Source organism: Anomaloglossus baeobatrachus, chromosome 5 (genome assembly GCF_048569485.1).
Source record: "Anomaloglossus baeobatrachus isolate aAnoBae1 chromosome 5, aAnoBae1.hap1, whole genome shotgun sequence".
Classification (NCBI taxonomy): Eukaryota; Metazoa; Chordata; class Amphibia; order Anura; family Aromobatidae; genus Anomaloglossus; species Anomaloglossus baeobatrachus.
Window position 1 is genome coordinate 574,770,435 of NC_134357.1, and position 25,065 is coordinate 574,795,499.

General features: G+C 47.3%; 1 protein-coding gene across 1 annotated transcript; it reads right to left on the reverse strand.

Annotated features, from left to right (window-relative positions):
* Positions 1-833: 833 nt before the first annotated feature.
* LOC142313088 (uncharacterized) lies at positions 834-24,731 on the reverse strand. The gene is made up of 5 exons (XM_075352074.1): positions 24,666-24,731; positions 8,817-8,996; positions 8,613-8,736; positions 8,416-8,529; positions 834-3,634 (listed from the first exon to the last, which is right to left on the reverse strand). Exons 1-5 carry the CDS (start codon positions 24,729-24,731, stop codon positions 2,277-2,279), a joined length of 1,842 nt encoding a protein of 613 aa, XP_075208189.1. The 3' UTR covers positions 834-2,276.
* Between the last annotated feature and the right edge of the window lie 334 nt (positions 24,732-25,065).

Sequence of the window (25,065 nt, forward strand, 5' to 3'; positions counted from 1 at the left end):
GGCTACCTCTCTGCCACAGTTTCTGGGAGGCAGTCTCCGGATCAGAGTGTGGCTTTGGGGAGGAAGGAGGCGAAGGAGACATAGCTGATAGCTTGTCAGCCATGTTCTGAAGTTTGGCTGAACACAGACACCACTGTGAAGATTGTCGCTCATTTTTTTAAAAAGCTGGCAACCCCTCCCATTGATTTCCGAGAGATGACTTCCCAACCGCGCGTCCTATAGGAAGGGACGCGCTGCGCATGCGTACTGCCCAGACACCCCCGCCTGCCACACACAGCATGGCACTCCATTACCACCCGGAAGCGCCACAATGTCTGCAGCCGCGAGGACGCCACCATAAGCAAGCGCAGCAGCAGCCTCATCCATCCCGGCCCCTGACACCAGTTTCCACATGGTAAGGAGGGGGGGGGAGGGGAAGAGACCCCGCGTGCAGACAAGACCCCCATGGGTTTGCTGCAGCGGTAGAGCACTGCGGCTGACCGGCCCTTACCTGGTCCTCGCAGGCTCCACACCAGGTCCCCGCGCCTGGAAACTACGTACATGGCATCACCGGAGGAGGGTGTGCCGCTCGCAGGCCTGACCCCCGTGGGTCTGCTGTGGCAGCTCCACAGCACTTCGGCCGACCGCAGCAGGACCCGTGCCGCTGCCAGAGTCGGCCGGCTGGGTGCCGTATTTGAATCTTCGGCCCATCAGGACCATCCTGAATCCCAGTGGATTCCTGGAGGCTCCCTGTTCAAGGACAGGAAACCAACTGATGCGGGGAGAGGTGCCGCCCCTTTTTATTCTGGAGGTTTCCTGTCCTTGAAGGGCGGATACCCTCTCTCGTGGTGCTGTCATGGGTGCTGGAAAAAGGGGGAGTGCCTCTTATAGTCCTGATGCTCTTGACTGTGGCTGGAGGTGCGGTGGTGGAGGAGAGGGCGACAGGAGGCAGAATCCGGGGATAACAGTATGCCCGCTAATAACGAAAGTGAATATTCACTGCTCCCCAAACCCATAATCCAGTCTACCTCTACGCACTGAAGCCACCATTGAGAGATGAGCGGGATTATGAGCATGGGGAGCAGTGAATATTCATTCTCTAATAGCAGTACACATGATCACCCAGCCAACAGCTAACTGCTGCAGCTCGGTGATCACATCTGTCTGGTATTAGAGAATGAATATTCACTGCTCCACATGCTCATAATCCCAGGGGTGGGGAACAGTGAATATTCCGGCAGCTGATGTCCGTGTGTAACTGCAGATGCATGGTAGTTACGTCATGCGCTACGCCACTTACACACTGAAATCACTTGCCGGCATGAAAGACAACACCGCACACCATGGGATCAGAGGGATGGTGAGTATAATCAGTTGTTTTTTTTATATCTGCAGCATAAGGAGAAACATATATACTAGAATCATGGCAGGGGCAGACATATCATTGGTGCAACTTGCAGCCCAAGAGGTAAGGGGGCCCATTTCCACCTCTAACTTAGGTATAATTGTGCATTATGATGAGCTATTGGACTTCAAAAGGGCCCAATTACTGTTCTTGCACAGGGACCCACTTCTGTCTGTGTCCACAACTGGATGAAGGACATATGTATATAACAGGATCGATTCATATATACCAGGATAGGGATAAAATCTCTCTCTATGAGGGACATAAATTCCAGAATGGGCCCAGGGAGAGATCATATATACCAGGATGGGCCGATGATGAGGGCCATACATACAAGGATGGGACCATATATATCAGGATGAGGGCCACACATACCAAGATGAGAGTCATATATACCAGGATGGGGATCATGTATACCATTATGGGACAAAGATGGGAAACGTATACACCAGGATCAGAGAAACATATAACTGGAAGCGGCCCAAAATGGGGCACATTAGTACAGAATTGGGGGGATATTACCCTCATAACTATGTCAGCAGCAGATTCCCCCTCACAACAGTATGCCATGACTACATTTTTTGCTTTAATTTTTTTTCCCTACCTTCCTTATCTAAAATATAGGTGCATCTTATGGTCATAATAATACAGTAAGCTTAAAAAGAAAATGGTGCTTTCACTGACCAACTCTTACTTGAGCAATTGATTTTTGGATAAAACTCTTTGACTCACGGTACATCATGATGCCTTCTCCCATGTGACTCATCTGACAACAGGACCTGATTAATGATAAAAACATTTGCCAAATTCCGAATGCAAGATTGGCTCCTCTACTGTGTGGGTTTTCTCATAGTTGACAAGAATTGATTTACCAGTTAAACATTTCAAATGTTCACAAGATGAAAAAGGTTCCTTCCCTATGTAGCCTTTTCAGATGTTTAACGAGATCTGATTTGTGAGAATAACATTTTCCACATTCAGAACATAAAAATGGTTTATCCCCTGTGTGAAGTTTTCCATGGTCAACAAGAGTCGATTTCCTAGTAAAACATTTACCACATTCCAGGCATGAAAATGGCTTCTCCCCTGTATGAGATCTTTGATGATTAACAAGCTCTGATTTCCGAATAAAACATTTCCCACACTCTGAACATGAAAATGGCTTCTCCCCTGTATGAGATCTTTGATGACTAACAAGCTCTGATTTCTGAATAAAACATTTCCCACATTCTGAACATGAAAATGGCTTCTCACCTGTGTGAATTTTTTGATGTCTAACAAGGATTGACTTCTGAATAAAATATTTACCACATACCAGGCATGAAAATGGCTTTTCCCCTGTATGAGATCTTTGATGACTAACAAGCTCTGATTTCCGAATAAAACATTTCCCACATTCCAAGCATGAAAATGGCTTCTCCCCTGTGTGAGATCTTTGATGTCGAACAAGTTCAGATTTCCGACTAAAACATTTCCCACATTCCAAGCATGAAAATGGCTTTTCCCCAGTGTGAGATCTTTGATGTCGAACAAGTTCTGATTTCCGAGTAAAACATTTCCCACATTCTGAACATGAAAATGGCTTCTCCCCTGTATGAGACCTTTGATGCCAAACAAAAGCTGTTTTCTGAATACATTTCTCACATTCTGAACATGAAAATGGCTTCTCCCCTGTGTAAGATCTTTGATGCTCAACAAGTTCTGATTTCCGAATATTACATTTGTCACACTCTGAACATGAAAACGGCTTCTCCCCTGTGTGATTTTTCTGATGTCTAACAAGATGTGATTTCTGAATAAAACATTTCCCACATTCTTGACATGAAATTGGCTTCTTCCTAGTGTGATATTTTTGATGATCCACAAGATTTGATTTTCGAGCAAAACATTTCTCACATTGGGGGCATGAAAACGGCTTTTCATGTGTGTGAACTTTTTCATGGTCAACAAAATTTGATTTCCTGGTAAAACATTTCCCACATTTTGAACATGAAAATAGTTTCTCCCTTGTAGGAGCCGTTTCATGTTCCACATCCCTTCTGTAACTTTTATTTTGGTTACAATTCTGTGATAAATCAGAATTTTGGACTTGTTTGAAAAGATCAGATGATAAAGCTTTCCGAGGAAGGACTGGAAGTATATCTGGAACAACAGCATGCTCTTCATATGTATCATGTGTGATACTTTCATTATCTGTTATAAATTCTGAAGATATTAGATTTCCATCTGAACTCCCAATACAGTCATCTGCTAAAAATAAACACGTTATTAGTTTTTAATGATATCTTGAAATTACATTTATTTTTTTTAAACCAGAAATTAAATTAGGAAAAAATGTATTCTGAATCTGTTTTACAATTTCGACAACTTAAAGCCCGCTACACACGCTTCAATATATCTCACAATCCGTCGTTGGGGTCAAGTTGTAAGTGACGCACATCCGGCATAGTTTGTGACGTATCTGCGTGTGACAGCTACATGCGATCAGGATTGAACGCAAAACCGTTGATCGCAAACACATCGTATCATTCTCTAGAATTGAGCGTTTTGTTGCAAGAACCTAGTCAATTGTAACGTGTGACATCCCTCATACGATTTTGTTGTCTGATGCTATGTGCGCAGGTGTGCGCTCTGCACCGCAGCTTAAAAAAGGTCTGCTTCAGAGCGCAGCTGAAAAGCTGCGTTCTGAAGCGCCTCACAATGTCTGTCATTCACTAATCTCTGTCAGTCCGTCACTATCTCTGTCCCTCACTCTCTGTCCATGTCAGTCTATCCCCCTCTCTCATATACTCACCGATCCCCGATCCCCGGCGCTGCACGGCATTCACACTGCTCCGGCGGCTTTTACTGTTTTGAAAAAGCCGGCCGCCCATTAAACAATTTCGTATTCCCTGCTTTCCCCGCCCACCAGCGCCTATGATTGGTTACAGTGAGACACGCCCCCACTCTGAGTGACAGGTGTCACACTGCACCCAATCACAGCAGCCGGTGGGCGTGTCTATACTGTGTAGTGAAATAAATAATTAAATAATTAAAAAAAACGGCGTGCGGTTCCCCCCATTTTTAAAACCAGCCAGATAAAGCCATACGGCTGAAGGCTGGTATTCTCAGGATGGGGAGCTCCACGTTATGGGGAGCCCCCCACCCTAACAATATCAGCCAACAGCCGCCCAGAATTGCCGCATACATTATATGCGACAGTTCTGGGACTGTACCCGGCTCTTCCCGATTTACCCTGGTGCGTTGGCAAATCGGGGTAATAAGGAGTTATTGGCAGCCCATAGCTGCCAATAAGTCCTAGATTAATCATGTCAGGCGTCTATGAGACACCCTCCATGATTAATCTGTAAGTTACAGTAAATAAACACACACACCCGAAAAAATCCTTTATTAGAAATAAAAACACACACATATACCCTGGTTCACCACTTTAATCATCCCCGAAAAAGCCCTCCATGTCCGGCGTAATCCAGGATGATCCTGCGTCGCATCCACCGCAGCTGCATGGAGGTGACCGGAGCCGCAGCACACACAGCCGCTCCGGTCACCTCCACACAGCAAATGAACACAGCCGCGCGATCAGCTGCTGTCACTGAGGTTACCCGCTGTCACTGGATGCAGCGGTGGATGCAGCGGTGGCCGCGGGTAACCTCAGTGACAGCTCAGCTGATCGCACGGCTGTGTTCATTTGCTGTGTGGAGGTGACCGGAGCGGCTGTGTGTGCTGCGGCTCCGGTCACCTCCATGCAGCTGCGGTGGATGCGACGCAGGATCATCCTGGATTACGCCGGACAAGGAGGGCTTTTTCGGGGATGATTAAAGTGGTGAACCAGGGTATATGTGTGTGTTTTTATTTCTAATAAAGGATTTTTTCGGGTGTGTGTGTTTATTTACTGTAATTTACAGATTAATCATGGAGGGTGTCTCATAGACGCCTGACATGATTAATCTAGGACTTATTGGCAGCTATGGGCTGCCAATAACTCCTTATTACCCCGATTTGCCAACGCACCAGGGTAAATCGGGAAGAGCCGGGTACAGTCCCAGAACTGTCGCATATAATGTATGCGGCAATTCTGGGCGGCTGTTGGCTGATATTGTTAGGGTGGGGGGCTCCCCATAACGTGGAGCTCCCCATCCTGAGAATACCAGCCTTCAGCCGTATGGCTTTATCTGGCTGGTTTTAAAAATGGGGGGAACCGCACGCCGTTTTTTTTAATTATTTAATTATTTATTTCACTACACAGTATAGACACGCCCACCGGCTGCTGTGATTGGGTGCAGTGTGACACCTGTCACTCAGAGTGGGGGCGTGTCTCACTGTAACCAATCATAGGCGCTGGTGAGCGGGGAAAGCAGGGAATACGAAATTGTTTAATGGGCGGCCGGCTTTTTCAAAACAGTAAAAGCCGCCTCAGCAGTGTGAATGCCGTGCAGCGCCGGGGATCGGGGATCGGTGAGTATGAGAGAGGGCTGCTAACTTCAGTTACTCAGGAGATTAGCGGTCACCGGTGAGTCTTCACTGGTGACCGCTAATCAGGACGCGACACAGACAGAGCCGCAGCATCACAATGAAGTCGGGTGAAGTTCACCCGAGTTCATTCTGACAGTGCGGCTCTGTCTGTCTGCTGTCATCTGCCATTCAGCTCTGCTACATGGCTGTCTGTGTCTGCTGTTAGCGGCCGTGTAGCAGAGCTGAATGGCAGATGACATAGTAAAAACGCATCCCACATTACACACGCATTACACACGCTTGGCAAGTCAATAAATAAAAAAAAAAAAAAAAGGTGCCCAATGCATACGTCACAGAACACATGATCTAAAGGATCGCACACAAAATTGACCAATTTAACATAGACTACTAACGCACGTGTGACAGCAAATGAACGACCAACGTGAAATCTCATAGATCCCGTATGCAACCTGGGCGTGTCACATCGCAAATGCGATTGTACAACTAATTGCAACGTGTAAAGTGGGCTTAAGAGTTACATCTTTGTTAATTTGGATCTCTCTTTCTCTACATTCAATAATCTGATTGTCACAATGTGACTGCAGTATAATGAGGGACAGAAGGCTCCTACACTGTCCCTCACACTTGGGGACCCTAAGCTATTCCTAACCTCTGGATTACCCCTGAAGATGGAGATGCCCGAGTCCCGTGCCTTATTATTTTCCTGACCAGAGCTAATCTGTTATCCCCCTGAGGAATGAAGGGACAGGAATATGATGGAAACACAGATTAAGACAGATGGGACACATTGCAAACTCAAAGAAACAAACAATGAGCGACTAAGGAAAAAAGGAAGAGCAGGAAGGCAGCAACAAAAAGACAACAAGGGTTAACACCACAACAGCTCACAGTAATAATGCACAACAACCACCCGTAAGTCTGGATCACAACACCTAACCAGACTAGTATAGGTAAACTATATCTGGCATTAATGAAATAGTCCAGCAAGCATATACAGGAGGGGAGCTAATGATACTTTCTCCTCTGCAGCGTGTGATCAAAGAGATTAACAAGCAACCCAGCAGAGAAAAACTCTTGCTAGCCTGCCCAAGCCTGTGGTTCGATGCCTGTGTCTCCCTGCGCTGCTCACAGACATCAGAGAAGTTAGCAGGCAGAGTGTAGTTTCCACAGATCCTGACACCGCCTTGACGTTCAATAACCTACAAATATCTCTGTGACATTGAACCACAACATTGAAATTGTCTAAGAGTTTTTTTTCCAAGACGAAAATAAAATAGTTAAAGAGAGATACTGGAAATTTAACGGGGTTGTCCAGGGCTACAATAGTCATGGCCTAGCCTTAGGCTTTGTAACCAAAGCAGGTAGCAGGGTCTTCCTGTCTGTGCAGATAAACATTTGGGCTCCAATTCATCAAGACCGGCGATGTACACTGAAAAATGACGTCAGGGACTGGAGTGAGATTTCTGGCATAGGGAACGCCACAATTGTTATGAATTAGAGTAGTGGTGGCATCACACCCTTGTTCTGGATAAAAGCTCTGCCCATTTTGGCAAGGCTGGATAAAATTGGCGTGAACACCTTTAATTGGCATATAAACACTTGGGCCCCTAGGAGAATGGGAGCCCTGTGAAATTGCCCAGTTTGTTCTCCCTTTCCCTAATGCTAGTCCTGTATGCCAGCCTGTGTCCTGTTCAGTTCATTTAGACTCCTGCAATTAAAAGACCTTTGGTTACATCAGGTCACATGACTCTGAAGTCATCAAAAGTCGTTAAAACAGTCAACCTTAGGCCTAAGCCACACGGCGAGAAAAACAGTGCGAGTGGAGTGCGATAAAACATCGCATTCCCCTCGGACCAATTCTAGCCTGTATGTCAGCACACATGAGCGATTATTTTCTCAGCCCTAATCGGACCGAGAAAACAATCGCAGCATGCTGCGATTGTAATCCGAGACTCTTTTTCTCGCACCCATTCAAGTGAATGGGGCGAGAGAAAAATCGCACTGCACTCGCAGTACACCGGTGTACCGCTAGAGCAGTGCGAGAATGGCAATAGCCGGCTATGCAGGAGAGAGGCAGAGAAATCCCTCCCTCCCCTCCTGAGTGCCGGCCCGCCCCCCGCAGCTGAGGTCTGCTCGCACGAACGGACCTCAGTTGCAAGGACACACGCTTGACACTCGGCTCTGCTGTACTGCCAGCACAAGCCGAGTGTCATGCAAGTGGATCGCAGTAGTCCCCGTGTGGCCCCAGCCTTAGAATACAACTGATGGGGACTGTAAGAGAGTGGGGTTCCGGAGAAATAGCGTAGTTTGACTTCCTCAACGCTGGCCCTGAATGTAACTAGGTCTTATTTTCAGGGTAGGTCTTATTTTCAGGGAAACAGGGTATTCATGAACCCTCGGCAGGTCTTTGAGTTGCCTTCATAATGACATAGAGAAGGGACTAGAAACAAACAGAAGAAGCAAAAGCAAAGAAAATACAGCTGAAAAAAAAACACAGCAGAAAGCATAAAAATGTAAACACAAAATTAGTGCAGAAAATACGAGTAGATATCTCTTACTGGATAGAGCTGGAGGAAACACATCCTGAGGAACATCGGGATCTTCTTGTTTACAGTCCTGTGGGAGAAGAGGACGGGGACATCTCTCTGGTGTTGTCCTCTTACTGGATAGAACTGGAGGAGACACATACAGGAACTGAATTCATTCCTTGCATACAGATAATTATAGGCCGTGTGTATTTAGTCCTGTCTATTACCTGGTGATGTGAGGGGCTGGGGAACCTCCATCATTACGTCCTTGTACAGATCTTTGTGTCCTTCTAAATACTCCCACTCCTCCATGGAGAAATAGACGGTGACGTCCTGACACCTTATAGGAACCTGACACATACAAGGATACCGTCACCCCCGATCCCTTCATAGCGTTACTGTATAATGTCCCAGCATTCCCAGAGTGTCACCTCTCCAGTCAGCAGCTCAATCATATTGTAGGTGAGTTCTAGGATCTTCTGGTCATTGATGTCCTCATGTATCGGGGGGTGAGGTGGAGGCCCCGTGATTGGGCTCAGGGGTCTTCCCCATCCCTCAGACACAGGGGCCTGACAGCGCTCACTAGAGGTCTTCTTCACTACTGTGTAATCCTGGTTATGGAGAGACACAGTAATAAATCTCACTCCAGACATTTCCAGAGTCCTCACCTCTCCAGTTCTGTCCATCTGTTATTCCCATAGATAAGAATGATGTAATGTGAGGTCATCAGAATCTCTCACCTCTCCAGTAAGCCGGAAGAGGATCTCTAGGGTGAGGTGTAATATCCTCTCCGCCATCTTATCCCTGTCCATATCCATCCTGGACAGGAAATTTTCTGAAATCAGAATAGAACCACTGAAAGGATCTGATATTATAAGGACCTGAATGGGAAGGAGATGAGCCCATATGTAAAATTAATGGAGATAATAATGGAGGGAAGATATCATTTGGGTAGGGAAAAAAAAATTTCAACATGAAATGAAGTAGCAAAACCGACCCATAAAAGTATTGCACCTAAAATGGTATCAATGAAAATGTCGGCTCATCAAGCAAAAAACAAGTCCTCACTCAACTCCGATGTCGGAAAATGGAAACAAAAAACGTTTTTTTTTTTTCCGCTCATCTCTAGTCACCACTTAGATAATAAGAAATGTGGGAGTCTGATATTGCCGTAATCACACTGACCTGGAGAATCACGCTGACCTCTCACTTCCAGCACATCGTCAATGGCGTAAAAACAATATAAAGATGGATTTTTTTTTTCTTTTTTCACCAATTCACCGCACTTTGAATTTTTACTTAATTTCCACTAGATTTTATGGTAAAATTAAAAACTAAGTCATTTAAAGAAAAAAAAACAACCAAAAAAAATCCTTCATAACAGTTTACAATGCGCCCATTATATCGTTGGTAGGGATGAGCGAATGTATTCGCCACTATTCGGTATCCGACAAATGACAGGTTATTTGCGACATTCGGTATCCGACGAATAAATTAACATCCGCTCCGATACTTTCATTTTCATTTCTGACTTCCTGGCACCTGTTTTCCAGCCAATGAACACATCTGATGTTGTTTACTCTCACAGTAATGCCGCAGCCATCTTTGTTGTAGTGTTATTGTGATTGGCTCGGCCGCACAGCATCATGGGGGCTATATAAGCCAGCGGCCATTTTGTGAACACGCAGTCATAGGGAGCTGGCGGTGTAGATAGATTGTATTGTATGCGGGAGAGCGTTCTTAGATACAACTAATAAATATCTTTGTAAGGGCTGAAGACTGTGTCCAGTATCTGCTAGCAGCTCCATAAATCACCAAATCGCAAATCTGTGAATGCAGAACCAGATATAGGCTCTCTCTCTCTCTCTCTCTCTCTCTCCACCCCTGTCTCATACTCACCGATCACTGACCGATCACCAGTACGGCTCTGCACGGCTGTCACACTGCTCTGGCGTCTTCTCCAGCTTTTGAAAATGCTGCTCATTATTCCATCTCGTATTCATTGCTTCCCCCGCCCACCAGTGCCTATGATTGGTTGCATTCAGATGAGCCCCCACATTGAGCGACAACTGTCTCACTGCAACCAATCACAGCCGCCAGTGGGCGGGTCTATGTAGTGCAGTAAAATAAATAATTTAAAAAAAGGCGTGCAGCCCCCCCAATTTTGATACCAGCCATGGTAAAGCCACATGGCTGAAGGCTGTTATTCTCAGGATGGGGAGCCCCATATTATGGGGAGCCCACCAGCCTAAAAATATCAGCCAGCAGCCGCCCGGAATTGCCGCATCTATTAGATGCGACAGTCCCGGGACTCTACCCGGCTCATCCCGAATTGCCCTGGTGTGGTAGCAATCGGGGTAATAAGAAGTTAATGGCAGCCCATAGCTACCCACTAAGTCCTAGGTTAATCATGGCAGGCATCTGAGACACTCCCATGATTAACCTACCAGTTAAAAAAAATAAACACATACACCCAAAAAATCCTTTATTTGGAATAAAAGCCGGAAAAAAAAAACAAACAAAAAACACCCTCTATCACCACTTTATTAAAATCCCCAAATACCCCTCCAGGTCCGACGTAATTCACATGAGGTCCCACGACGCATCCAGCTCTGCTACATGAAGATGACAGGAGTAGCCGTAGAACACCGCCGCTCACCGTGAGCTCCACAGAGCAACTGAAGTGAGCCGCGATGCTATCAGCGATGACGTCACTCAGGTTGCCCGCGGCCACCGCTCTCAGGAAGAGGACTCGAGCTGGTCGCGGGTAACCTGAGTGATGGCACCGCTGATCGCGCGTCTCACTTCAGTCACTCAGGTGATTTGCGGTCACCGGTGAGTCCATCACCTGTGATTACAAATCAGACAGAGCCGCGCCACGACTATGAAGTCGGGTGACGTTCATACAAGTTTATTCTGATCGCGCAGCCAGCCATACTCTATGGCAATGTAGCAGAGCTGAGTGGGACCGCACTGTCAAAAATGCATCTAAAATGCATTCAAAATACACCCAAAATGCATCGTTTTGGATGCTTTTTGAAACACACATGCAATGTAAAGCATGACAAAAGGGAACATGAATGAGCAGAGCTGCAGTGTAAAGCATGGCAAAAGGAAACATGAATGAGAGGAGAGAGAGAGAGAGAGAGAGAGAGACACAGAGACAGAGCGAGAGAGAGAGACCAGGCATGATTTCAGATTATTTCCAACCATTATTTCCAGATTATTCTACAGGCTGTGCCCATACTGTTTCTGCCTTTTCCCATCCATTTCGGCTTTTTCCTCCTTACCACAGGTCACCGTTAGGTGCAACATGAAATTATTCGGGTTTCCCATAGACTTACATTGGGCGTCGAACATTCGCGAATACTCAAATAGCGCCGACCTAGTCGTTGAATATTCGTCGTCGATTCAAATTTTCAGAGGGCCTGCATGTGTCAAGAAACCTGAGTTTGGTGAGGGCCCTGAGGTGGCCCAGTAATGTACATTTTGGAGGGACTGCTCTTACTTATACATTTGGGCGGTGCCTCCCTCAATGAGACTCAGATAGTGGAATACATATTCCATAGCAGTTTACAATGCGCCCATTGTAGCATTGGGCTTTACCCTCCTCCTCCTCAAATTTCCCAGTCTGGAATGTAAACGTGTGTCTAAACCAGAAGAGCGAGAGCAGATTCTATCTTGGATGGCAGACATTTCTCAAGCATCAACAAATTTTCCACGACCACACAGTCTACTGTGAATACACAGAAGGCTGGTCCATCCAATCCTCAACCTGGTCCTTCTTCCTCCCCCCATCATCAGTCACAGGAGACATATGACCCCTAGCTTGGCCACTCTGAGGATCTGTTTTGTATGTATCCTTTGGTTGGCTCTGGCCTCTCACCGTGCAGCATTGAAGAGGGATGAGAGGAGGTGGTGTGAGTTGAGTATTTCAGAACCTACGGCCAGAAGAAAGCCACTTTGAGGAATCAGATTTACTGTCTCCAGAGGTGGAGACTGATGATGATGAGACACAGTTGCCATCAGAGCAGCCTACAATCTCAACTAGGAAGGAGGATGAGATGGAAGACGAGGTGGTCCATGATGAGTCCACTGATCTGACCTGTACCGTTGACATTCATAGCCAGCACAGCAACACAGAGGAAGATGGATATGTAGCACCAACACAGGCACCAAGGGGTAGTGGTTTGCCCAGAGTGAAAACTGGGTCAACTGCTCCAAAGAGCACCCCCACTGTGGTCCAAGTCAGGGAAAGGGGGCGTTCAGCTGCTGTCTGGACATTTTTTCTGAAAGTCCTTCAGAGAAAAAAATTGTAATCTGTAGCATCTGACATACCAAGTTGAGCAGAGCGCAGGTTAAACGCAACCTGAGCACCACCAGTATGTGAAACCACATGGCAGCCAAGCACCCCAGAAAATACAATAATTATAGCAAAAACATCCCTGCTCATGAGAGCTTATATCTACAATGAGGTGGGGGGGGGGGGGGGGACAAGGTACAGGTGCTCACTTCCAATGACAATCCAGCCATCTCAAAAAGATATGGCGGATAGATAAAGGCTGCCTGAATCAGTCAGCCAATCTTTGAGATGCTTTTGGGTGTGGTGGAGTTTTTGATGGAGAGTTATGTTGTGAGAAGTTGTGGATGGACTGAATTTAATTTGATTAGGGAGTGTGATAGGCCACCCTAAAGAGCTGTGTTTTTTAAGGAACGTCTGAAGCTGAGTAAGTTGTGGTTCGTCCTGGTTTCTTGGGTCAGAGCATTCCAGAGAATTGGTCAGCTCAGGAGAAGTCTTAGATCCGGGAGTGGGAGGCTTGGCTTAGTGTGGATGTTAAGCCTGCTTAACATGTTACGATATATGTTAAGCCTGCTTAACATATTACGCATATGTTCGTATGCGATCGTAACCGTCCCCATCGTATGTGCGGCACGTTCAATTTGTTGAACGTTTCGCACATACGAGTAACCCCCCGGCACACGTACTTACCCGTCCATACAACCCCGATGTGGGCGGCGAACGTCCACTTCATGGAGTGGGAGGGACGGTCGGTGTCACATCGACGTCACACGGCAGCCGGCCAATAGAAGCGTAGGGGCGGAACTGAGCGGGACGTAAACATCCCGCCCACCTCCTTCATTACGCATAGCCGGCCGGGAGCCGCAGGACGCAGGTAAGATCTGTTCATCGTTCCTGGGGTGTCACACACTGCGATGTGTGCTACCCCGGGTACGATGAACAACCTGTCGTTCAATTTTTAGGAATTGAACGACGTGCATGCGATGAACGTTTTACCGTTCAACCGCAATCGCACGTAGCTGTTAGATGCTACAATATAACTTACGATGCCGAATGTTCGTCACTTATGACGTGACCCCGCCGACTCATTGTAAGATATAATGTAGCGTGTAAAGCGGCCTTAAGTCGAACGTCGTTTGCAGAGTGTAGAGAATGGATAGGGTGATAGACAGAGATGAGGGTGGAGATGTAGGGGGGGGTGCCGCACTGTGGAGAACTTTGTGGGTGAGAACAAACAATTTGAATTGGATCCTGTGATATATAGGCAGCAATGACTGGCACAGAGCAGAAGCATCCGCGTAACGGATAGCCAGATAAGTGACCCTGGCTGCCCCATGAAGGATGGACTGTAGAGGAGAGAGTCTAGTTAGGGGAAGACCAATTAATAGAGAATTGCAGTAGTTAAGGCAGGAGTGGATCAGAGCCATGGTGAGGGTTTTTGTAGTTTCCATGGTAAGAAAGGGGCTGATTTTAGAGATGTTCTTGTGGTGCAAGCGAGAGGAGCGGGCAAGAGATTGTAAACAGGAGGTGAAGGAGAGATTGGTGTCGAGCATAACCAGGGTCGGACTGGGGTGCCAGGGGCCTACCAGGGAAATTGCCTCTAGGGGCCTGCACTATAACTACTGTAAATGTTTTTATTACTTGATCATTTTTGGCTTCTCTCAGTATAACGTGAGCCTATTAGCAAACTCTACAGTGCGCAGAAGAGCCCTGTCCTGTGCCTGCAGATATCACAGGATTTCTTGTAGCATCTTATTGATTGTAGTTAATAATGAAATCTATTATTTACAGTCAGTCGCAGTTTTTCTTACACACAGACATTCCTTGTCCTAGGAAAACCACTGAGTCCATCAGCCAAAATATATTCAAAGAGAAGCAGAACGTTATCCAGCATCTTCATATGGAAACATTTACTAAAATTAATCCCCCTCTGCCGCAATCTATCCACCATATAGGGAAATCCCCTGTAAGGGTGCGTGCCCAGCCGTCCACGATCAGTGTTTGCAGCATGTTGGCTGTAGCATGGTTCAGCTGTATCCAAAACGCTGCGTTGTAAGTACAAGCACAGTGGAGGGATTTCTAGAAATCCAGTGTCCAATGTGATTCTTTTTTCCGCAGCAAACACTGACCTGCAGATCTTCTTTCTAGACTGCAGCATGTCAGTTGTTTGCTGCAAAATCGCATGCTCCTCCGTAGGGAGAACACAGCGAAAGACCGCAGCGCACTGAAGCCTGATTGTGGGTACTGACAGCTGCGGTCTCCTGCGGCGGAGACGCGCAGCCCTGCAGGTCAGGACCCGCTGCGGGGAGTCCTGATCATGGGCACATACCCTAAGGGATACTTTGCATGCTGCGACATCGCAAGCCGATGCTGCGATGCCGAGCGCAATAGTAACCTCCCCCGTCGCAGCAGCGATATCTTGTGATTGCTGTCGTAGCGAACATTATCGCTACGGCAGCTTCACATGCACTGCCGGATGTGCGTCACTTTCGATTTGACCCCACCGACATCGCACCTGCGATGTCGCAGCGTGCAAAGTATCCCTAAGAGTCAGTATGTGGTGGTGTGAAGCATTACCACCCAATACACTTTTCCATTTGGAGACTTTGGTGAATATTTGTCTTCACTATAGTTTCTAAACTAGTTTTACATGTTGAATAAATCCTTCACTAGTCCTTTGTATTCTGACAACACTGCTCTATAGACAGATCAATCTTTTTTTTTTTTTTTTTTTAACATATACAGTATTTATACTGAAGCTCCTCCTGTACTATCATCACATATAGAGGCCCCCTGAAAAGTAATTACATATAGCCTAAGATAATAACACTGACACTGGGGGTACAGGATAATGATAATGACACTGGGGTTACAGGATAATGACACGGGGGGTGTCAGTGTCATTATCCTGAACCCCGAGTGTTAGTGTCATTATCCTGTAATCCGAGTATCAGTGTCATTATCCTGTACCCAGAGTGTCAGTGTCATAATAACACTGACACTGGGGGTAGCAATGGGCCCCCCAGCCTTGTGTACTGTAGCAATGGACCCCCCAGCCTTGTGTACTGTAGCAATGGGCCTCCCTTCTTGTCCCCTATTATGCCATTGTTAACACACACACACACACACACACACACACGTTATTCTCACCTGTCCTCCGTTCCTGTGCTGTCCTTGCCTTACCAGTCCGCAGGCTCATGGACCCCTCCATGATCTCGTCCGGTGCACGGAGCCGCCACCGCAGGATGCCATCATGGCTTTACTGCAGTTAAATGCTTTGCGGTGCCGTAAAGCATTTAACTGCAGTAAAGCAATGAAGTCAGCCTGCAGCAGCGGCTCGATGCACCGGACGGATCACTGAGGGGGTCTGTGTCTTGCGGTCTGGAGCACCGCAGGAATGGAGGAGAACAGGTGAGAATGATTTTTTTTTTTCTTCGGCTCCTTCTGAGCGCTTACCTGCAGCCCTGCATGTCCTCTTCTCTGCTGCTCCCGCAGCAGTGTGATGACGGCCGCTGTGTCGGTGCGGGGCTGAGCAGCTCCTCCGCCTCCTGTCACCGGCTGCACTGTTCACATGTAGGCGCGTCTGAAAGATGCACGTACATTTGAATAGCACACAGTATCCAGACCTGTACACCGGATATGTACTGGCCTGGGACTTCCGCAGTGCAGGACCTACGGTGAGTCACATGACTGTCTGTGATGTCACCACAGGTCCTTCTGCACCCGTAAAAACTGCAGCGATAGTACAGAACTTGTGCTATCGCTGCAGTTTGTGATTGAAAGGCTGGGGGGCCCTCAGAACGTAAGGGGGGGCATCAGAGCGTGGGGACCCTGCCCAGTCTGCCGCACATAACGCCAGCCCTGAAAAAACAGCCGCTCCGCGGCGCTGTACACAGCCCCGCACTAATTAAGGCACGTGGGGCCCACTGAGGGCCCGAGGCCTACCGGGGGATTCCCCGCTACCCCAGGGGGCTAGACAGACCCTGAGCATAACCCACAGACAGTGAACCTGCTGCCTAGGAGTTATCGTGGTACCACACACAGAGAGGGAGATGTCAGGTTTAGGGAGGTTAGAAGATGGAGGGAATAGAAGTAGTTCAGTTTTGGAAAGGTTAAGTTTCAAATATAGAGCAGACAAAATGTTGGAAACTGCAGACAGACAGTAGGTGGGCAGAACACCAGGGTACCAAATTTGTGTCTGCGGGTCAAACCACTGCCATGTCACCTGTGCTACGTCCTTCGCAATCTGCTGTCCAGGAAACAGGCTCTCATGCATCCTGCCCACAAGCTGTGATTGCACAGACACAGCAAACATCAACCACATCCACTTCCTTTTCCCAGCGAAGTGTCCAGTTGTCCATGCCTAAGAACTTGGAAAGGAAGCATAAATACACAGCCACGCACCCACAGGCACAAAACCTAAACTTGCACATTGCCAAATTGCTAGCCATGGAGATGTAGCCGTTTAGGTTTGTGGGAACACAGTGTTTCCATGATCTCTAGGCTGTGGCTGCCCCATGATACAGTGTTCCCATCCACCACTATTTTGCCTGGTGTGCCGTCCCCGCGTTACACAAGCATGTGCTAAAAAATCTCAACTGTGCTCTGACCAACACCATAACCGAGAAGGTACGCCTAACAACAGGCACGTGGAAAAGTTGTTGTGGACAGGCACGATAGATATCTGTCACAGCACAGTGGGTGCACCTGGTGGAGGCTGAGACAAAGTCGCAAATCGTTAACATCACGCATCCTACCCATGCCAAGAATAGCGGGCTCAACTTCTATCTGGATTTCCGCCTCATCATATGCCACTTTCTGTCTCCCCTGCTCCTGCTAATCCTCTACTGAATTACCCTCCCCATCACTGCCAAGCAGAGAGCTGTGCAGCAACACATCGGCAAAATGCCAACACACTCTGCTGAAGCTGATCTGTTTAGGTCAGAAACCACACACTGCAGCAGAGCTGTGACAAGGTGTAAAAGAACAAACCGATCAGTAGCTTTCCCTGCTGCACCTCCAACCTGGTCTGGTCATCTGTGATATTGGACATAATCTGGTGGCAGCTTTAAAGGTCGGCAAGCTGGTACACGTGCCATGCATGACTTACGTGCTGAGCCTAGTTGTTCAGAAATTTCTCAAAACATACCCTGACTTGCTGTACTTACTTGAGAAGGTAAAAAACAAAAAACAAAAAGTTAGCCGGATTATGAGTTATGAGTATGAGAATTACATGCAACTTGTAAGCTCATATTCACTTGAGAAGGTGTGCTGTATTCGTGCCCATTCCGCCATTCCTCTATCACTACTGCTGGTTTTACAGCGCTGCAAAAGCGCTTGAATTTGCCATGTCACCGACTCATGTGCGACCTGCCCACATGGGGGAACTCTACATATCATATGTTTTCGATGATTAGTGAGCAGCAGAGGGCATTAGCTTAATACCAGCTTCCACATGCCCATCAGACTGAAAGTCAGCCACCACACATAACTGTTGAGTGTGTGTGGATCGCTGACATTTGTGAGGTTCTTGAGAACTGAGTACAGCACCAAGTTCATGAGCGGTGATCAGGCTATTATCAGCTTAACCATCCCGCTGTTGTGTCTGTTGAAACAATCAATGCATAATCTCAGATAGGAAGCTTTGAGTGGCCAGCATGTGGCTATGGAGCCAGATTTCCCAATGGGTGATACTAGCCAGCCCTGCCAATTTTCTGAGGCAACATTGGGTGATGATGAAGAGGATGAGGAGGGAGGGGACTTGTTTTTCTGTACTACCGAGGTGACTCCCGATGCTACTCAGGGAACTCTCAACCCCAGCTTCATGTCTGTCTAGCATGGATGGGCTGGAGAGGAGGAGGTGAGTCAACGTGAAGAGAGGATGGGTATTGTTCCTCCTGGTTGGGACACAGTTCCTTTGTCTGTTTGCAGCTTGGCCCACATGGCACAGTTTATGTGTAAGCATTTGTCGCAAGACCCACGCATGATACACATTTAATCATACAACCTATACTGGTTGGCCACCATTCTGGACCCAAGGTACAAGGAGAAATTTCCTTCTCTCCTTTTGGAGTCATCAAAGGGTTGCACAATGGAAGCCTTCAAGAGGGTCATTGTAGGTCAGTTGCTGAAAACATCAGCCTCAGACAACGCTGGCAGCAGAGTTGCCGGCTCTTTCAAACACCAAAGATTAATGGGGAGAGACAAAAACACCAGGTCCAACAGAAGTGGGGGAAAAATGTGCACAAATTGGGGGATTTTCAATAAACCAGGACATCAGCAAGGGTTATCTGTGCCTGTAACAATGCCAAGGAGGGAGAAGCACAACATGGTCAAGGGGTACTTAAGTGACCATACCTGCATCCTTTCTGATGCTTCAGTTCCCTTTAATTATTGGGTCTTCAAGCTGAAGACTTGGCCTGACCTCTCCTTATACACCTTAGAGGTGCTGGCCTGCCTGACTGCTAGTGTGACGTCAGAGCGTGTTTTCAGTTCTGCTGGGGCAATCATCACTGATAGGCGCTCACGCCTCTCCACAGAAAATGCAGACACACTTACTCTGATTAATTCAACAAGGACTGGATTTGTCCACAGTTTGTAAACTCTCCAGATGAGAGCAACCCAAACTAAATTCCCCAAAATGTTGATTTTGACTACTGCTGTTAAGGTCCACCACTTCTCATATAAAGCCATTTCCTTCCTGCATCAACCATGACTCAGCCCATAGGGCTAATTTTTGTAAACACTATGTACATTGTGCTGTGGTGGACAAACCAGGACAGTACTCCTACTCCAGCTTCACAACTGTTTGTCATTGGAGACCCTTGTGATGGTGACTCCCTGCGCCAACCATGACTCAGGCCATAGGCCTAATTTTTTTTAAACAATGCATACTGTGCAATGGACAAACCAGAACAGTAGTCCTACCAAACTAATATTTGTCATTGGAGACCCTTGTCATGGCTTGTCCCTCATTGTAACTGAGATAGGGGAAACATATTTAATAGCAATTTACAATTACTATTGATGAACAACTGGTGGCCCTTTGAAAACTTGAATTGAGGGCTGCAAAATGACATGGAGGAGGAGGGTAAAGCCCAGCACTACAATGGGCGGATTGTAAACTGCTATGGAAAATGTATTCCACTAACTGAATATCAATGAGGAAGGGACCACCCAAATTTGTAAGTAATAGCAGCCCCTCCCAAACATATGTTACAGCGCCACTTCTGGCCCAGCTAGAAACACGCTCTGACATCACACTAGCAGCTGGGCAGGCCAGCACCTCCAAGGCATATAATGAGACGTGCATTTAGTGTATCAGGCAGCACAAAATGCTAGTACTGCTTTGTATTTGACAAGCCCTCTAGCAACGTATTAATGTGGCTGATGTGGACACCACAAGCAAGGCTGTGACCCCCTAAATATTGTGGAAACAGGACTGGTGTGTTTAGTGTGTCAGGCAGCACTAAATAGTAGAGTCCTGCTATGTATTTGCAAGGGCCACTAGCAATGTATTAATGTGGCTGATGTGGACGCCACAAGTCAGGCTGTGAACCCCTAAATATTGTGGAAATAGGTCTTGATTCCCTACCTAATCCACAATCTCTCTCTCCATATTGTGACCTTATTCAGTGGTTTCAGCTCTTAAAAGAGCTATTGTATTATGGACGGTACTATGGAGTGACACACTCCTTTAAACTCAGTCCCTGCGCGAAAATCTGTCCCACCATTCGCTACACTGACACTTGTATAGATAAGGCAGGTAGCCCTGAAAAGGGCTTTGTGTGTTATTAATAGGCCTACACTCTCCCTAGCCACTGCTTACTCTATCTCTATACTCATACAACACTGGCTCTGGATGCAATGTGCGCAAAATGGCGACAGAAGGGCTTTCATAGACCCTATGATACTGCACGGCTATCCAATCACAGTTATGCCACAACCAAGATGGCTGCAGCATTATTGTGATTGGTTAAGAAGGCCAGCATTTTTAGTAACTGCAAATCAGGTGCCAAACTGGCTGGGAGGGACATACGAACATAGCGAGGCGAATACATAAAAACGCACATGACAAGTATCCCGAATACCATATTATTCATGCGAGTAGCGAATAGTAACAATTACACTCGCACATCGCTAGACGTAAGATGAAAAAAAAACACAAACTCTTATATACTGAACTGACACCCCCCCCCCTTTCCGAATGTGTGAAATATAGGAAAATACCACTGTCAATCCAAATCTCTGTTATTAGGTAAAAAACAGCCATATATACAAAATAACAATTGTTACAAAATAGCTAAGAAATATTTACAGGTGGTCATAAACATATACAGGTGCATCTATATAAATTAGAATATCATCAAAAAGTTAAGTTCAGTAATTCATTACAAAAAGGGAAACGTATATATTATATAGAGTCAGCACACACAGAGGGATCTATTCCTATATATTATATAGAGTCATTACACACATAGTGATCTATTTCACGTGTTTATTTCTGTTAATGTTGATGATTATGGCTTACAGCCAATGAAAACCCAAAAGTCATTATCTCACAAAATTAGAATAATTGCCACAAAACACCTACAAAGGTTTCCTAAGTGTTTAAAATGTTCCCTTAGTCTGATTCAGTAGGCTACACAATCATGGGGAAGACTGCTGACTTGACAGATGTTCAGAAGGCAGTCATTGACATACTCCACAAGGAGGGTAAGCCACAAAAGGTTATTGCTAAAGAAGCTGGTTGTTCACAGAGTGCTGTATCTAAGCATATTAATGGAAAGTTGAGTGGAAGGAAAAAGTATGGTAGAAAAAGGTGCACAAGCAACCGGGATAACCACAGCCTTGATAAGATTGTTAAGAAAAGCCCATTCAAAAATTTGGGGGAGATTCACAAGGAGTGGACGCTGCTGGAGTCAGGGCATCAAGAGCCACCACACACAGACGTATCCAGGACATTGGCTACAAGAGTCGCATTGCTTGTGTCAAGCCACTCATGTCCAATAGATAACACCACTTGTATTATAACAACGTCCAGCTTTCAGTCATAGGGGTGGCACCGATGCGGTTTTAGTCACCGCGCTTTTGGCACGGACTTCTAATGCTGAGCCGCAGTCATTCAGTGGCGGGATATCTATGTGGTAAAAACAGACATTTATTTCCCTTTTTCCCACCGGTATCGCTCTACATCAGCAATAAAAACACAATGCTGAAGTTGGTTTCTTTTTTTGGTTATTGTTCTGTTTTTTTTTTTGTTTTTTTTTACAGGTTAACAGAAAAAAAAAATAAATAAATAAATCACAATAGTAAAAGTACAATAGAGTGCGGAACCCGGCTGTGAATACACTTAAAAGCAGTAAAAAAAACCAAAAAAAACAAAACCCAACAACAACAAACTACCGTATTTTTCGCTTTATAAGACGCACCCCAAACTTAGACATAAAAAAAGGTAAAAAAAAGAAAAATGGGGTCCGTCTTATGCTCCGGTGTTCTCTTACCGGAGGGGGGCAGCAGTGGTGGTGAAGCGGGGTCACAGGAGGCACAGGTTGTGCTGGCAGGCGCGGCGGGTCAGTGGCAGCGGGGTCCGTGGTTGCAGGTGCCGTGGCGTCTGTGGTTGCAGGCGCGGTGGCGTCCGCGGTGGCAGGAGCCGTGGGGTCCGTGGTGGCGGCAGCAGCCATGGCGGGTGAGCCGTGCAGCAGGTCGGTGCAGTGAGTGTCCGCGGTCCCGGTTCAGTGGTGGCAGCGGCAGGGACTGCTCAGTGGTGGAGTGTGTGTGGTGGAGTGTGTCCGCGGTCCCAGTTCAGTGGTGGCAGCGGCGGCAACTGCTCAGTGGTGGCAGCGGCAGGGACTGCTCAGTGGTGGAGTGTGTCCGCGGTCCCGGCTCAGTGGTGGCAGCGGCGGCGACGGCTCAGTGGTGGGAGCGGCGGCGACGGCTCAGTGGTGGGAGCGGCAGGGACTGCTCAGTGGTGGAATGTGTCCGCGGTCCCGGTTCAGTGGTGGCAGCGGCGGCGACGGCTCAGTGGTGGGAGCGGCGGTGACTGCTCAGTGGTGGCAGCGGCAGGGACTGCTCAGTGGTGGAGTGTGTCCGCGGTCCCGGCTCAGTGGTGTCAGCGGCGGCGACGGCTCAGTGGTGGCAGCGGCAGGGAGTGCTCAGTGGTGGAGTGTGTCCGCGGTCCCGATTCAAGTAATGGTGCCCGGAGCGACGCATGCGCAGATGGAGCTCTCATCCAAGGGCTCCATCTGCGCACGCGCTGACTCCCGGAGCAGCGCGTGCGCAGATGGAGCTCTCATCCAAGAGCTCCACCGGCTCCATCATTTGAAAGTGGGACCGCGGACAACTGGTAACATGCTGCACAGCCGCCCGCACCGCATGCACAGAGTGGCAGCCAGCAGGCTGCCCGCCCACCCTGCGTACAAGCCGCCGGGTACCTGTGCTTGCGTGCGGTGGCAGCCGGGTACCCATGGCTGTGTGCGGGCGGCAGCTGGGTGACTGTGTGAAAGCGGCAGCCGGCTGCCGCCCGCACGGGCACCCGACTGCCGCTCGCACACAGCACCCGGCTGCCGCCCGCACACAGCCATGGGTACCCGGCTCCCACCGCATGCAAGCACGGGTACCCGGCTGCCGACCCCACACAGCACCCGCTGCCGCCCGCACACAGCCACAGGTACCCGGCTGCCACCGCACGCAAGCACAGGTACCCGGCCGCTGGCATGCAGCCACAGGCACCCGTTTATAAGACGCACCCCCCATTTTCCTCCCAAATTTTTGGGAGGAAAAGTGCGTCTTATAAAGCGAAAAATACGGTATATAAAATCGGCACAAAATGAGCATCAAAATGGCATCAAATGGCATTTTTGAAATGGTTAAATGACTTTGGCGACTGATCTCACACCACCATTACATAGTGAGCAAATATTATTTAAATCTGGGAAATTTGGCTAAGTAACAGGTGTTTTTAAGGGGTTAAATGACTTTGGGCCATTGATTTCACACCAATAATACACACATAGTGATGCCCCGCATCAAACTCAGGTCACTCCAGCCCGGCCCAAATGGGTTTTGAGCATCAGAACTGGCAGCAAGGTGAGCAAATAGGCAAATCACCCAGATGTGAATAAGTAACTGGAGTTCTGTAAAGTTCTCTTCCGGCTGATGTAAATGGGTTTCTAGCATTAATTTGTAATCATAAAGGGAAAGCCGCCATTGTTCTCTGATTTCAGTCTATTCTCAAATTATTTTGGCTTTACCTGTACAGATCAGTGGCCCAAGGCCATTTAACCCTTTCCATAGCGCTCTTCGGTGCCACTTTGATGCTGATTTTTGTGCCAGTTTTATCATTTTTGTTGCTGCTTTTCAGTGTATTCACATCGGGCTCCGCACTGCAGGGGATTATATTGTTGTAATTTTTTATTTTTGTTGCTAAAAAACGTTAAAAACAAATAACAAAAATTGCCGAAGAAACAGACTTCAGCCTCATCATAAAAGCAAAAACAATAAAGACGACGACAATAACATGAAAATGAAGCCGAGAAAATCACGGATAAGAGACACAAAAATTACTTCAATATCCGAACAAGGAAAAATATTTTCACAGATCTTTAACCCCTTTATGACAACTTTACGGATTAAAACGGCGGCAGAAAAGGATACTTATTCTGATACGCCATTTTAAAACGGCGGCAAGAAAAAAAGTGTATAGCGTCGGAAAATCTCTGAAGTCTCAGCTGCCAGGGGTAGCCGAGACCCTGGAGATCACGATTCAGGCCCTTAAAAAAAAATGGTTTATCTCCCACTTGGCATGATCAAACATGTCAGATGGGAGATAAATCTCCTCCCTCGGTCCCTCGATGTGGACAAAGTGCGCCTCCTGGCCCATGCCCCCACCCAATCATCTAAAATGGCTGGCGCACACGCTGCGCTCATCCTCTGTGTTCTGTCATATCTGACATGTTAGATGCGACATCAAAGTTCTCACCAGGTCCAGCCAGGTCACCCCGTCAATCCCCGGTCTCCCGTTACCTCCTGCAGCGACGATCCCCATGATCCCTCCTCCTCCTTTTCAAAAGATGTTGGCTCCCTGCTAGTAGTGACACTGAGCTTACTACAGCTCACACTATCATGCTGTGGACCCAGGTAGTGTGAGTGCAGTATTACTGCATCCACACTCCTCACATGGAGGGTCTGCACTGCCAGAAAAAGGGGGATACGTTCTCTGAGCGTACCCCCCATATTCTGGAAGGTCCAGAGTCGTCGTGGGACCCCCAAAATGAATTATGGTGGACCAGATTTCTTTTTTCTTTCCAATAATTTGGTGATAGAGGGGATGTGTTGGGGACTGTTTTTTTCAAATTATAATTTTTTTTGTCTTTATTTTT